This window comes from Aspergillus thermomutatus, assembly GCF_002237265.1.
Source record: "Aspergillus thermomutatus strain HMR AF 39 chromosome Unknown NODE_304, whole genome shotgun sequence".
Classification (NCBI taxonomy): Eukaryota; Fungi; Ascomycota; class Eurotiomycetes; order Eurotiales; family Aspergillaceae; genus Aspergillus; species Aspergillus thermomutatus.
The window spans coordinates 1-12,380 of record NW_020798354.1 but is presented as its reverse complement, the minus strand read 5'-3'; the positions used below and the strand labels follow the sequence as shown (position 1 = coordinate 12,380).

General features: G+C 52.6%; 5 protein-coding genes across 5 annotated transcripts; 3 read left to right on the top strand and 2 right to left on the bottom strand.

Moving 5' to 3' along the window:
- Positions 1-496: 496 nt before the first annotated feature.
- On the top strand, positions 497-2,040 carry CDV56_101749 (ribosome biogenesis protein LTV1; the record flags this gene model as incomplete). Its single annotated transcript, XM_026755368.1, has 2 exons — positions 497-519; positions 582-2,040. 2 exons carry the CDS (start codon positions 497-499, stop codon positions 2,038-2,040), a joined length of 1,482 nt encoding a protein of 493 aa, XP_026610536.1.
- A 377-nt stretch (positions 2,041-2,417) lies between these two features.
- CDV56_101456 (CDP-diacylglycerol--glycerol-3-phosphate 3-phosphatidyltransferase) lies at positions 2,418-4,132 on the bottom strand (the record flags this gene model as incomplete). Its single annotated transcript, XM_026755075.1, has 3 exons — positions 2,418-3,420; positions 3,476-3,828; positions 3,890-4,132. 3 exons carry the CDS (start codon positions 4,130-4,132, stop codon positions 2,418-2,420), a joined length of 1,599 nt encoding a protein of 532 aa, XP_026610535.1.
- A 254-nt stretch (positions 4,133-4,386) lies between these two features.
- CDV56_101299 (complex I NDUFA12 subunit family protein) lies at positions 4,387-5,210 on the top strand (the record flags this gene model as incomplete). Its single annotated transcript, XM_026754918.1, has 7 exons — positions 4,387-4,437; positions 4,502-4,522; positions 4,625-4,631; positions 4,692-4,772; positions 4,824-4,887; positions 4,959-5,096; positions 5,162-5,210. The coding sequence occupies 7 exons, from the start codon at positions 4,387-4,389 to the stop codon at positions 5,208-5,210; spliced, it is 411 nt and encodes a 136-aa protein (XP_026610534.1).
- Positions 5,211-5,496: 286 nt separating this feature from the next.
- On the bottom strand, positions 5,497-9,330 carry CDV56_100650 (putative filamentation protein (Rhf1); the record flags this gene model as incomplete). The annotated part of the gene is made up of 5 exons (XM_026754269.1): positions 5,497-7,971; positions 8,033-8,652; positions 8,707-9,030; positions 9,099-9,222; positions 9,325-9,330. 5 exons carry the CDS (start codon positions 9,328-9,330, stop codon positions 5,497-5,499), a joined length of 3,549 nt encoding a protein of 1,182 aa, XP_026610533.1.
- A 364-nt stretch (positions 9,331-9,694) lies between these two features.
- Positions 9,695-12,144, top strand: CDV56_100073 (RIX1/PELP1 family protein; the record flags this gene model as incomplete). The annotated part of the gene is made up of 2 exons (XM_026753692.1): positions 9,695-10,027; positions 10,087-12,144. 2 exons carry the CDS (start codon positions 9,695-9,697, stop codon positions 12,142-12,144), a joined length of 2,391 nt encoding a protein of 796 aa, XP_026610532.1.
- Between the last annotated feature and the right edge of the window lie 236 nt (positions 12,145-12,380).

Here is a 12,380-nt window from a genome sequence, read left to right as displayed (position 1 = left end):
TATCAAAAAAAGAATCTTTCCCTTGTAGAGATAGGGTGAGGCCGTATTCAAAGGGAAAGAAAGGAAGTGTTAATCCTCGGAGGCAAAGGAAAAGAGAGAAAGTGGTATTATTAATGATGGTTGAAGATTTCCAGAGAGAAAAGCCCCGCGCGGATAAGATAAGATGCTGAGTCATGCAGCATTGAGATTCGTTGCGACAAACAGGATCAAATGTTTAGAAAAAAAAGGAAATTCTGGACTAGACTATCACTCTCCCTACTACTGGCTTTCAGACTTTTTAAGTGACCCTATGAACTCTCCAGATATGAAAGTGTAGTGACCGCGATGTTTCTGCCCAAGGCATGTACCTGCTGATAAGGGAGCACGTGACTCGATAACATCCCACTATCGCGAATTTTTGATTTTTGATCTCCGAAAGAGACTGGAAAAGAGAGAGAGAGAGAGAGCAGATCAGACAGTCGGATTTTAGGACGTCGATAATATTCAGACACTCAAGATGCCTCCTCGCAAGCAGTGGATGTATGCTGACAGATCCGTTCTTTTTGATGCTCGCCGGCAATGAAGCTAATTCTAGAGCATAGTGATAAGAAAAATGCCACCACATACCAGCTCTTCCACCGATCCCAAAATGATCCTTTGATTCACGACCCCGAAGCGGACGATCGTGTCCTGCATCCTGTGTCTGGGCCGCCGCTTCCAATCTCAGAAGGCTCGAAGCGCTCCAAGAATCTCTCAGATCTGGCCAGCGAATTTGGATCGGACTCCGTTCGGAACAATGAGGGCGAGGCTGCGAACTATGGCATTTTCTTCGATGACTCGAAATATGACTACATGCAGCATCTGCGGGAGCTGGGAACAGGTGGCGGCGAGTCGTACTTTGTGGAGGCTTCGAGCAAGGGAAAGAGCAAGGCCAAGGGGATGAAGCTGGAAGATGCGCTGAAGCAACAGATGACTCTGGATGATACGAGGAGCGAGTTTGGCGCCGGCAGTGCCTACGGATCTGAATATACTTCGGACATGCGCTCGACCGCTTCATCATACCTTCGCAAACCGACATACCAGGACCAACAAGATGTCCCCGATGCGATTGCAGGTTTCCAGCCCGACATGGATCCCCGTCTTCGTGAAGTGCTCGAGGCGCTCGAGGACGAAGAATATGTCGATCCGGATGATGAGGAGGATGTCTTTGGTAAATTGACCAACCATGCGGAGGAGCTGGATGCAGGCGATTGGGAGGACACACTGTTTGACGAAGAAGACGAAGACGACGGCTGGGAGTCTGATGCAACAGAAAAAGCACCCGTGCAGATGGACACTACCGAGGCCAAGGCGAACCACGGCGGTGTCTCTCTCTCCCTAAAATCAGATGACCAGGAGCCTGGAGAACTGCCAAGCCACGACGCACCCGCTCCAGACTTGGACTCCGAGGACCAGGGATGGATGCGCGAGTTCGCTAAGTTCAAGAAGGATGCCAAAGTGAAAGCTGCGCCAGTAGCGCCGCCAAGCATCGTCCCTTCGGAGCAGCGCAGCACTCTCGCTTCGACCATCTTCACCGTCGGGGGCACGCCGATTCGCAGAAAGAAGCGCAAGGGCGCACTCACCAACCCCTCAGCGTACTCTATGACGTCGTCTGCTCTGGCCCGTACCGAAGGCCACCGACTTCTTGACGACCGATTCGACAGGATAGAGGCGCTCTATGCCCTCGACGAGGAAGGCGAGGAGTACGACGATAACATGTCCATGGTCAGTGGCATGACCGGCATGACTGGTATGACCGGCATCTCCACCGCTTCATCGCAAGCGCCCAGCCTCATTGACGCCAACGGGTGCGAGGTAGCCCCGCGACACAACTTCAATGAGGTCATGGACGACTTCCTTGCCGGGTGGGATGATAAGACGGGCGCCCAGGCGAAGCGCAAGGGTGCCAAGGCCAGGAGAGGCAAGAATGGCAACGAGGCGATTGGAATCAAGATGTTGGATGAGATTCGACAGGGTCTCGGGCCCGCCAGGGTGCCAGGAAAGGTTCCTGGCCGGGCATAACTCTCCTTCAACGAACTGCGACGATACATCTTCATCTTCTCTGGCTAAAAAAAATTTTGGCATTGGGCGTTTCGGGTTCATTTTCTAAACCATATCCACACGTTATTTCATGAATGAAGTATGATGCGTTTTCCTTGCATCGAATATATGTCCATATTTAGAGGCAGTACTTGAAAGTTCACGTGTCCAGTACATTATTGATCTTTCGCGATGAAGGGCTAGAATTCTGTTCAAGTCTGCAATTGGGAGCTTCTTTCTTCTCCTCTACCTATATACATGTAGCTATATAATACATGGGTATATGGATTCATCCACGCAAAAATAAGACATCACAAATCTGCTCGGCCGCAGAAAGATCCTCTCCAGGAGGACGCAAATCATAGAGCACCCCCAACCTTCTCAACGATCCACATCGCCAATCGCACCTTCCAAGAGACTCGTCTTTCGGTCCGCCGTAGATCCTCGCGCGAGATCGCTTGGGATTCTCTTTGCAGCCAATCGGTCTCAGCCCCCAGTTTCCGTTTCAATTCCTGGTCATTGGTCACGACCAGCGCGCCGACTTCCAAATCCAGGCTGTAGCTGCGCTTTGTGTAGTTGCTGCTTCCGACAAATGTCATGCTGGGGTGTTCTTCCTTGGGCAGGGTAATCCACAACCCCTTGGCGTGATAAGTCCAGCCTCCTGGTTCCCCAACGGTCCCGCGCCGCCATTCTTTGAGCTGGATGGAGTTTGTGCGCTGTGCTTCTGCGACTCGGTCCAGAAACCTGGCTGAGAGATGTGTGTAGGCGGCAGGGAGCATGCCAGAAACTCCCGGAGAGCCATAGAATCCATTGGCCCATGGGGAAGCAGTAAGCACGGTACCTCGGGTAGTCGAGGCGGTGTGAGAGGTGGATGTGCTTGCTATGAGCAGAGAAGAAAGGACGGGATGTATGTTGAAGTAGCCAGCAGTGAAGAGCCAGCGTGCACCAGAGAAGACAGGAGAAGTAGAAAGAAGGCGCAAAATAGCTGTAACCCCAGGGAACTCAGTGGAAGTATCGGGCTTCAATAGCGGAGTGAACTGAGCCACAGGGTATACGAGTGTTTGACTCGACGAATTCCATTCAAGCGCTGGCTTGGTTTCAGAGGATGGCTGGATGAGGGGGTGCAAGACAGTCGTCGAATAGGAGACGAATCCTTCTGGGTCATCTAGGGGACAAGGGGCGCCGTTGGACGTCGGCCAATCCAGCAAGTATCCTGAAGCACTATGTGGATCCGGTAGAACCTGAAAGCTGAGGCTGCATACAGCGTCATGTATGCCCGCGTAGTAATCGGCTAGTTCTTTGTTCTGAAAGACATGGTACCTATCCAAACGATTGGTGAAATAATCTTCTGACAGGTTCGCTCTGTAGAACTCATCATTAGCTCAGCGTTGTGCATTTGCGGCTCAGATTCTCGTACCCAGAAAGAATAATCTCGTCATCAAAGCCATACAGCTTCATGTGCTGAAGGCCCCAGCCTTCGTTGATCCTCCGAGGGATCCATTTCTTTCTGAGTCCTGTCAGGTTGGGGGTGTGGAACATCCGAATGTCAACCCTGTCTGGTCCATGTTCAGCAACCAGAGATGCCAGGAGAGAAGCGCAAGAAGGATTTGGGGTCTCCCGAGTCCCTCGTAGGGCATCGGTGAGGACGGATACTTTGAGCTCGGGATTATCGCGAAGCGCCTGATTTAGGGTTTCGATAAGCTCATGTTCCGCTTTGCCTATGTATAAAGTAGAGAGGTAGATGCGTTTTTTGGCATTCAGTATCTTGTCCTATATTCCAATCGGTTAACACAAGGCAGTGGTCATTCTTGATTGCCCCATTCCTCCTTACCTTGAGTGTGCTATAGAAGCTTGCAGGGGAATCTAATATGGTAATTTTGGAAGCCGGAACCTCAAAGCGAGGCGCCACTCGATCCAACTCAACCGTAATTGTACCCAATGGAGAGGCTGTGGAGGGCGCAGCCGTGCTGGCGTTTGTTGTATAGGCGGAGAATTTGCGGTCATAAAGCCTTCTCCGAGCAATCGGCCTGCGCCCGGCGCATCGCAGAGCGTTGCCTCCGATGCGTTGAAACATCTTCCCAAATCTTCCTGACTACCCGGCCGACTAGAGGCTGCAAGATCAATAGCAAGGCTCCATTGAGATCGACTCGTTCACAAAAGATACGCATCTTCGGCACTCTGATAATAAAGAGCAAACAGTGCAAACACAGTCCGCGCTAGACCGGATCAGGAGACCCTTTCACCTTCATCGTGACGGGCTGCCCGCTTCCCTATCGCACCTCAGCTTTGCAGACTTCCGACCAGCTCAATCGCTGTATATCGCTCAAGATGTCGACTATACTTCGTACATTGCGGAATCTGAGGAGGATTGGACTCAAGGTTGGTCTTTGGATTAGACTCGGAGCCCCGGAACCCTTGTACTAATCTCCTTAACCCTGCGCAGGAATATGGACACCAGATGCAGGTACGGTAGCCGAAAATGCGATGGAGGGAGTTCCTGATCAGATGGGATGTATTTTTTGGATGATGACTTACTCTCTGCCTCTTCGGCTTCACTTTATGACAGTACATCGGTATGACTTACCCGCAATCAATCGGCGGCGACAAGTGACTAACGCAAGCACAATTTATAGGTGATACCAAAGCTGGCACCCTGATTGCTACCGACCGCTACGGCAATAAGTACTACGAGAATATGGAGGAGGAGCTCCCTCGTGAGTGATACGAGTCCGCTGTCAATGGGTTGCTGTTAATCACTGTTGCAGTCCGGACAAGATGGGTCGATTACAAGGAGAAGGAATATGACCCCTCGCAGATCGAGCCTGGCTGGTGAGAATATCCCAAATCATCACGATGCAATTGTTCCGGAAATAAGTCCGCTAAATCAATATGATGCTCAGGCACGCCTGGATTTCTTACATGGTGGATGCGCCTCCAACTCAGGACAAGATCTTGCAGACTGGCGTTCGCACTTGGGAATTGCCTGAGCACAGGCCTAACCTGACTTTCAGCCGTGGCGCTTACAAGACCTACTCGACGTGAGTATCTCCCTTCTGGTTCAGGCCTCCTACAGATGAGCTACTAACTCCATTTTCCAATAAAGTGTGAAGCCCAAATACTCCGCCTGGACCCCCGTTGCCGCTCCTCGGTAGATGGAATCTGAAGAGATGATAGAAGTGGAGGTCAGGCATGGCTGGCGCAAGCTTCGTTTGGTTTCTTTGACCCTCTAGCCATTAGCCCTGTGGTTGGGGATGTGTAAATAAAGATGTTCTATTTCTCGTTCGATTTTATCAAAAGGATTGAAAGCTAAATTCCTGCTTCTCGCCTGACAGTCAGAAGCTATATGTCTATAATTATTAACAAGAGAAGGTATCTTTGTAGCCAAGAAATATCACAACAAATGGCTCTCGAACAAATCAGACAAGAGGTATACTAATCTTAAAGAACATACAGGCCGGAGCCTATATTTGACCAATGCCGAATTGGTCGTCGATCTTCAAGCTCAACACACCACCACAAAACCTCCTTCAACTTCTGGATATCCCCGCTTGCCTCATGAGCGCGGGAGAGCGCATACCAAGCCTCAGAGCTATCCCATGCGGTGCCACGCTTTGTCAATGCCGACAAGAGACCGTGGGCCCGGTCCCGGGCAGCGATACGGTTGAGCAGTTTAGGTTCATCCTCCTTAACGTCAGTTGCAGAAAACTGTCGTTTTGATAGGATTGGCCGATCCTCTAAATTGCCAAAATCCTTGTTTTGAATCTTGTTCAAGGTAGCACTGGACCTCTGACTGGTCGCCAATAGGTATAGCGTCGACATCTCCGCATGGAGATCATCAGCATCTGGTCGGTTGAGAGGCATCTTTTTCTCCCATATGTCGAGGAGTAGATTCGCCAGGCAGACCGTCGCCTTGAGATGGTCCGGATCACGCACCAACGCTTCCTCAAAGAGCTCCATTGCGTCATGAGGACGGGACTGAGCTTGAGCCAAGAGCCCCTGTTCGGTGTGGAGATCGGCCCAGAGCTCGTCAGAGCTTTTTGCTGCGGCCCATCCACGGCTTCTGAATGCCCTGGCAGACGATTCCTGGGCAGCAACAAGTGCTTCCACCCGGTCAACATGTTTGGCGGCCTCTTCGCACGCCTCTTGCGCATCCTCAAATAGCGAAGCGCGTCGATAGAGACCCGCGATCAGGAGCCAAATCTTGATCAGGACAGCAAGAGCGTGTTTTTGCGATTGGACAAGGGGGAATGTGGTAATCGCTTTTGTCGGTGAGTCAAATCTATATGGTAATCGAATGTCTTGCTCTGGCGGTTGATTGGGATGACCCGTCGGAGGAGGCACTTTTTTGCAATCCATGTTATGAGCGGCGGGTCGCAGAGGCTGTTTCGCGCTCTGTGGTTGGTCTGCGGTGCTTGATACCGCGAGACCAACTGCGTCTTGAGGGAAGCTTTCTCTGCTCCCTGATTGCTGCGGCGTCCCAGTCCCGTTGGTAGCCATGCTGGCTCCGTTGGTCGAATCTTCAGCGCCATTCACATGGGTCGAGCTTTGACCTTCGGCCTTTTTGAGAGTGCTGCTGCGCTTCCGCAATTTTTGCCGCGTCGAATCGGATCTTCCCAGGGGTTGTGGATCCTCAGCATTCCCATTGTGCTCGTGGGTAACTTGGATTGCGGGTGCAAGATCGGTGCTGGACACTTGCTCGTTGTGAACCGAGGAGCTGGTGCTGAGAGGCTGGGTTTCACTGGCACAATCGGCTTTACGTTCGGAAGCGCGCGAGGCTTTATGTCTGCCAAATATACTGCCTCGTAGACTCTTGACTGTGCCAGCGGAGCTTTTCGGTGGTACGAGGTGCTCTGTTTTGCGGTCCTTGTGGTGTTCATCAGCTTGAAGCTCCAGGTTGTTGAACAGCGTTGCAAAAAGGCTGAGCAGTTGATCGCTGTGGTTGACAGCAGCCTCGGGGCCCTCCTGGAGCTCAATGAACGCTAATTGTGTCATGCGTGTCTCGATAATGCGCTCCTTTTCTCGGCCCCGCAGCTGATCGATCAAAGCATGCCTTATCTCGGTAGTATTCGAGGCGTCTCGAGGGTCTTGTCTTTGCTTTTGCGACCCTCTGCTGCCGTTGACCACCGATACGACAGAGCTGGGAAATTGTTCGAATGCCGCTTCACAGGAACGCTCGGCAATATCGTAGTCTTGTTTTGCACTGAGCAAGAGTGCGAGCAAATGCCAGAGGGGCACCAGGTCTCGCTCTCTGGATAGATCGGACTGTGGGCCGTGTGCCTGGGTAGAGGACAGAGCCGATTTGACATAATCAATGGCACCATCCAGGTCTCGGCTTTCCGCGAGCAAGAGGGCGAGAGTATACAAAGATGAATAATTGAACTCATCACCAAGCTCTGGAGCAATGCTCCTTTCCAAGTTTTCGATGGCCTCAGCACGGATGTCATCCCGGTCTTCATTTCTGGGCGTCCAACTAGCCCAGTTGGCAAGCCCTGTCCCGATGGTTCTGTAAGCCGTGGCGATGACGCGAGGAGACACCACCTGGGCATCAGACGAATCTTGCCGGATGACGAGCTTCCCTTCCTCCCCATCGTCTCCAATCTCTTGCACGTGCTTAGCGACGAACCTTTTCAAGAGTGCAACTAAGTCCATCGCCTTTTCAGCCTCCTTATCCGAGCCAAAACAGACAAGCATAGTTACTCCTTCTGCAAGCGTCCGGAGCAAATTCTCGTCGCTTTCTAATTCCCCATACTCTGCTGCTTTCTCCGCCCTTTCTTTGGCCCCAAGGACAATCTCAGTGTAAGAATCGAGTGCTTTGACAGCAAGGTCGAAATCTGCCAGCGCTGAATGGACATGGAATAGGCGACGGAGGATCAAGTGAGAGTGGTAAGTCTTTGTAGCGGCGCGATAAAGAATCTAAGGTACTGTTTGTCAATATGCCCCAAGCTGCATCAGTTTAGCCGAGTAAAGCACGTACATCAAGGACGTTGCGGCCAACAGCGTTTTGGCCGCCTTCACCAAGCTCCTCGTCGGTCCAATTAGGTCCACATAGTTCTTGCCAATTCCGGATCACCTGCTCAACCCAGTCCTCTATTTGCTCATTCCGACTGTTGGCCATGGGGAATTTCACTTCACGCAAAAGGTTGGTCTCATAGATAGTCTCCACACGCCGAATCTCGCTGGCGAGTTGGGGACGGTCGGGACCGCTTGTTGGGGGGACGTACAACAACCCATCCTGGAGAATGGCCGTTAAGAGGTCGTAATACGATTTCCAGGTTGCTGATTTTGCGGCAGGATCACTGGGTCCCTCAGGATGTACAGCCTGCAAGGACGAATGCTGTTTGACGTAGGGATGGGCAGACCACAACCTGCACAGTTTCAAAGCCGTCTTGATGAGCTCAGAATCCCCGGACGGGGCCCCTTTGACCGCCTCATCGCTGGCAATGGATGCAGCCTTTCCTAGCAATTTCTCGGACCAATGTAAGAATTGCGAGCATTTTGAGGAGGGGGAGGTGCTATGGCTGCTCAGCCATGGTGTAAGTGTTTCGAGGATCTTCAGCGCATCATGGGATTCAGATACCATTGCCTGGGCAGCTCCTATTTGTATGTCAGACTATTAGAATGAGCACACAGAGTACCGAGACAGCCCACCTTTCATGTAACAGCCCTTGACCAGACAGACCTCGGTCCACGGGGAGATGTTCTCCCCCAATGTGTCTGCTACCTCTCCGAAGTCCCTCGGCAGATGAGCTGCTGCCAGTCCCGGTTCACTGAGTGACCAATGGAGCCAACCAAGGCAGACTTGAGCTTGAAAGATCTCTTCTGGAGAGCCATCTTCGGTTTCAATGGTGGACAGGAGCGGGGGGATTAATTCGGGTAAGGTGGACGAGGAGCTAGAGGAAGATTGAGCAGTCGACGGCCTTTTCTGGTTGTATGCGGCAATCTGAGATTCTGCTGTAGCGACCTGCAGGAAACCTATCATAAAGAAAATCAGCTTCTGAGGCGTCTAGCAAGCAAAGAAAAGCAAGGGAGGCCAGTAATACATGTCTTTTGAGGCGCATGTTTGGTCACCTTCCGAATAAGCTCGGGGACTTCATCCCATTTGTTCTGGCATCTCGCACTGTCCAAGGCCGCAATGTAGCGATGACCCTTCTCAGAGACGTGACCCTACATTCAACGTCAATGAACCGATATTCAGGTACGGTACGCCATTCAAATGTGGGGAGAACACGTTGCCTGGCAGACGTAACATGGGAAGGCCGCACTCACCGTCATAATTGAGGTACGCTTGAAGATGGAGAAGAGCTGCAATGACTAGGGAGGGCAGTAAGAATATCATCCATTATCCATGCCCAACCCGAGGCTACTCTGCAACAGGACCACAGGTTATAAGAAATGAGGATGTTCCCCCCAACAGTCCAACTAAGCCGATGGAGATCAACATCATCGGCCAGGGGAGACCCGCACGGGCGTAATTTACAAGCGTATGGTACCGTCACGTACCGAGGCTTCATGTGGCCCAAGCTTTTTTTTCTGCGACCAAAAAATTTGTATTCTTCTTCTTGATAAGAGTGAACCTCGGTGCGAGGACATTGAGGCTCAAGAAGCCTGCAACAAGCTCAGTTATCAGGTGCGCATAATGGCTTCCACTACTCTGCGTGCTGTGACGCATCGCTTGACGACCACGCCTGTCGATCAATTGCCTCAGATCGCATCATTCCTGGCAACATCGCTGAGCGATTGCGGGGAGCTCCTGTCAGCGACACAGAATCAGAAAACGGGCAAGTCCGAATCCGACAGTGCCGTGCAGATTCATAAGCTCAAAACTCGCTTGGCCAGTTTGCTGCAGGATAGGAGCTTTGAGGGACGATGGACTGCGGTTGTTCTGGTAAAGGCGACGGTGGAAGCTGGCCAGTGGGAAGTGCTTCGCGGATGCGAACCGCTTGTGCGCAGTCTCGTTGCGATTTTGGCTGTAAGTCATTGAGTTTGTCATTGTCTGGCTTGGTCAATCGCTGATGCTTATTTGCGCAGAAATCGGATCCCATCTCCACGAAGAAAATGTGCATAATTACTTTGACACGGATCTTCCATCTTACTTATCAATACCCTACTCTTGTTCGCGAAATAACGACGCCGTCTCTACCGGGGTTTATCACTTCGTCGTTGAACCTGATCTCGGTCAAGCCGTCCTCCGAGCCCGTCAGAAAGTTGAAGCCGAATACACCCTTCTTGGAGATTGTCCTGAGTGCTTTCCTGGAGCTCATCGCAAGACACCCAACGATATTTCGTCCTTTTTCTGCGCAGATTCACAGCATCCTCCAGGCGATCATTGGTGCGACATCCCCGACGTTTCCTGGCGCAACGGTGGATCTAGCGGAGCAGTTGTTCGTCGCGCTTCACAATTGCGCTCCGAAGAACACCTCGGCAGAGGAATGGAAGAACGCCAGCCGAATGGCAATCTCTTCGGCCCACAGGGCCGCGGACTATGTTTTGAGAGGGGCAGTGGAACAGTGGGAGTCAGTCGATGCGACATTGAGACAAGGCGCTCAGCCACAGGACTACAGCCAGGTGGTGGCTGATGCTGGGCCAGATGCGCTAGGACTTCCCGGCTGGGAGGGCATCCATGCTGGAGTGGAAAGATTGACGGTGCTCTTACGCTTGCTATCCCGGTTTTTGACCGCACCGACGGCATCGACGGTGGCAATTCCACTAGGCTTGATTTTGGATCTGACATCACGACTGAATGCGATCACTGTTCCCGCACCAGGTGCAGATGTCCCTGTCAATTTACAGATTGGCCGAGAGGAAAGGGACGGTCTCTGGGCTGAACTACCTCGTATCCACGCTGCATGCATGAAACTACTTCTCAGCGCCGTGGATGCTCTGGAGACGGGCGTCGTCCCAGTAGCACAATCAATCTTGGAGCAGGCACTATGGGTTTTCCGGGCGGAGAAATTCAACAAGGATATCCGTGCTTCTGTGTATGACCTCGTCCACGCTTTGCTCCCACGTATGGGACCGTCAACAACGAAAAAGAACGTTTTGTCACTGACAGACGTCTTGCGGTCTTGTTGCTCTGACCTCTTACCACCAACCGGTGACTCGGGTCCCTCTGCCCCGCCCGACCCCAAGGGCAAGGCAAAGACGAACCAGGCCACAGTCAACGCCGACTCGTTCTTGCACCCTGCCTCCAAACAGAGTCGGCAAGCACAAACCTCGATCACGTTCCCCAGCCTGAAGCGAGCCGCATCCGATCTCCTTCCAGTGGTTCTCAATTCTGTGCCCATCGAGTTCCTCCCTACTTCCCTCCGCGCCGAAATCGATCGGACGGTCATCCTGACCTCCGACAAGACTGGAATGCTCGCAAGCGTGCTCAATCCCGTCCCAGCCATGAAAGGCCGCGGCGCGGGCTCCAGCATTATGCCCTTCCTGGCCCGATGCTGTCCCGCCGAGATTGAGGTCGAGGGACTGATCAGACCCAGAATGCCCGTTCTGATGCACGCACCCGGTATCAGCGGGTACGGCAGCATGGTCGACGATGACGAGGACGAAGACCAAGAGGAGCAGACGACTCCTGCTGTGCAGCACGTTGCCCCGGAACTTACAGGCTTCCTCAGACCAACCGCCACCCCGACTATCCAGAGCAACCTGCCCACCACAGAGACGGTAAAGGAGCCCGCTCCGTCCCTGAACAAGCGGAGCCTGCCCGAGGAAAGAAAGCCAGCGGCCCCAATGGCGCCGGCAGCCAGTCTGACGGACGAGAAACACGACGATGTCCAGGCGAAGAAAGCCCGGCTGGACACCGAAGCTGTTTCGGCTCAGCCCGCCCTTAGCAGGGCCTCTCCTGCTTCGTTCACGGCCACGGCGGCCATCTCTGTTCCGACGGCCTCTGTCACGGCTACCTCTGCGCCGATGCCGACGAGCACCGCGAAGGCGGCCACAGCTGGTGCAGACGTTTCGATGTCCGGGACGTCAGCAGCTGCCGCGGAGGCAGGCGACGACGACAGCGACGATGAGATCCCCGCGCTGAATATTGAGCCGGATACGGACGACGAGGAGGACGAAGAGGATGTGACGATGGATGGTTGATAGTGGATAATCTATGACTATACTCTAATGCTACCATAAAGTATATAAGACATGATACACAGTTCAATAGAAATAGACAACCCTACCAAACTGGGCAACGCCATGTCCCTCAAGACATCTATGTATTCAGCCAATCTACCCATCTATATGCATCTATATCTACAGCGCATACACAACCGAAAACACATTATAGAACCCTCAACCCCCGCTCCCAGTACGTCCCCCCATCCCAGTAC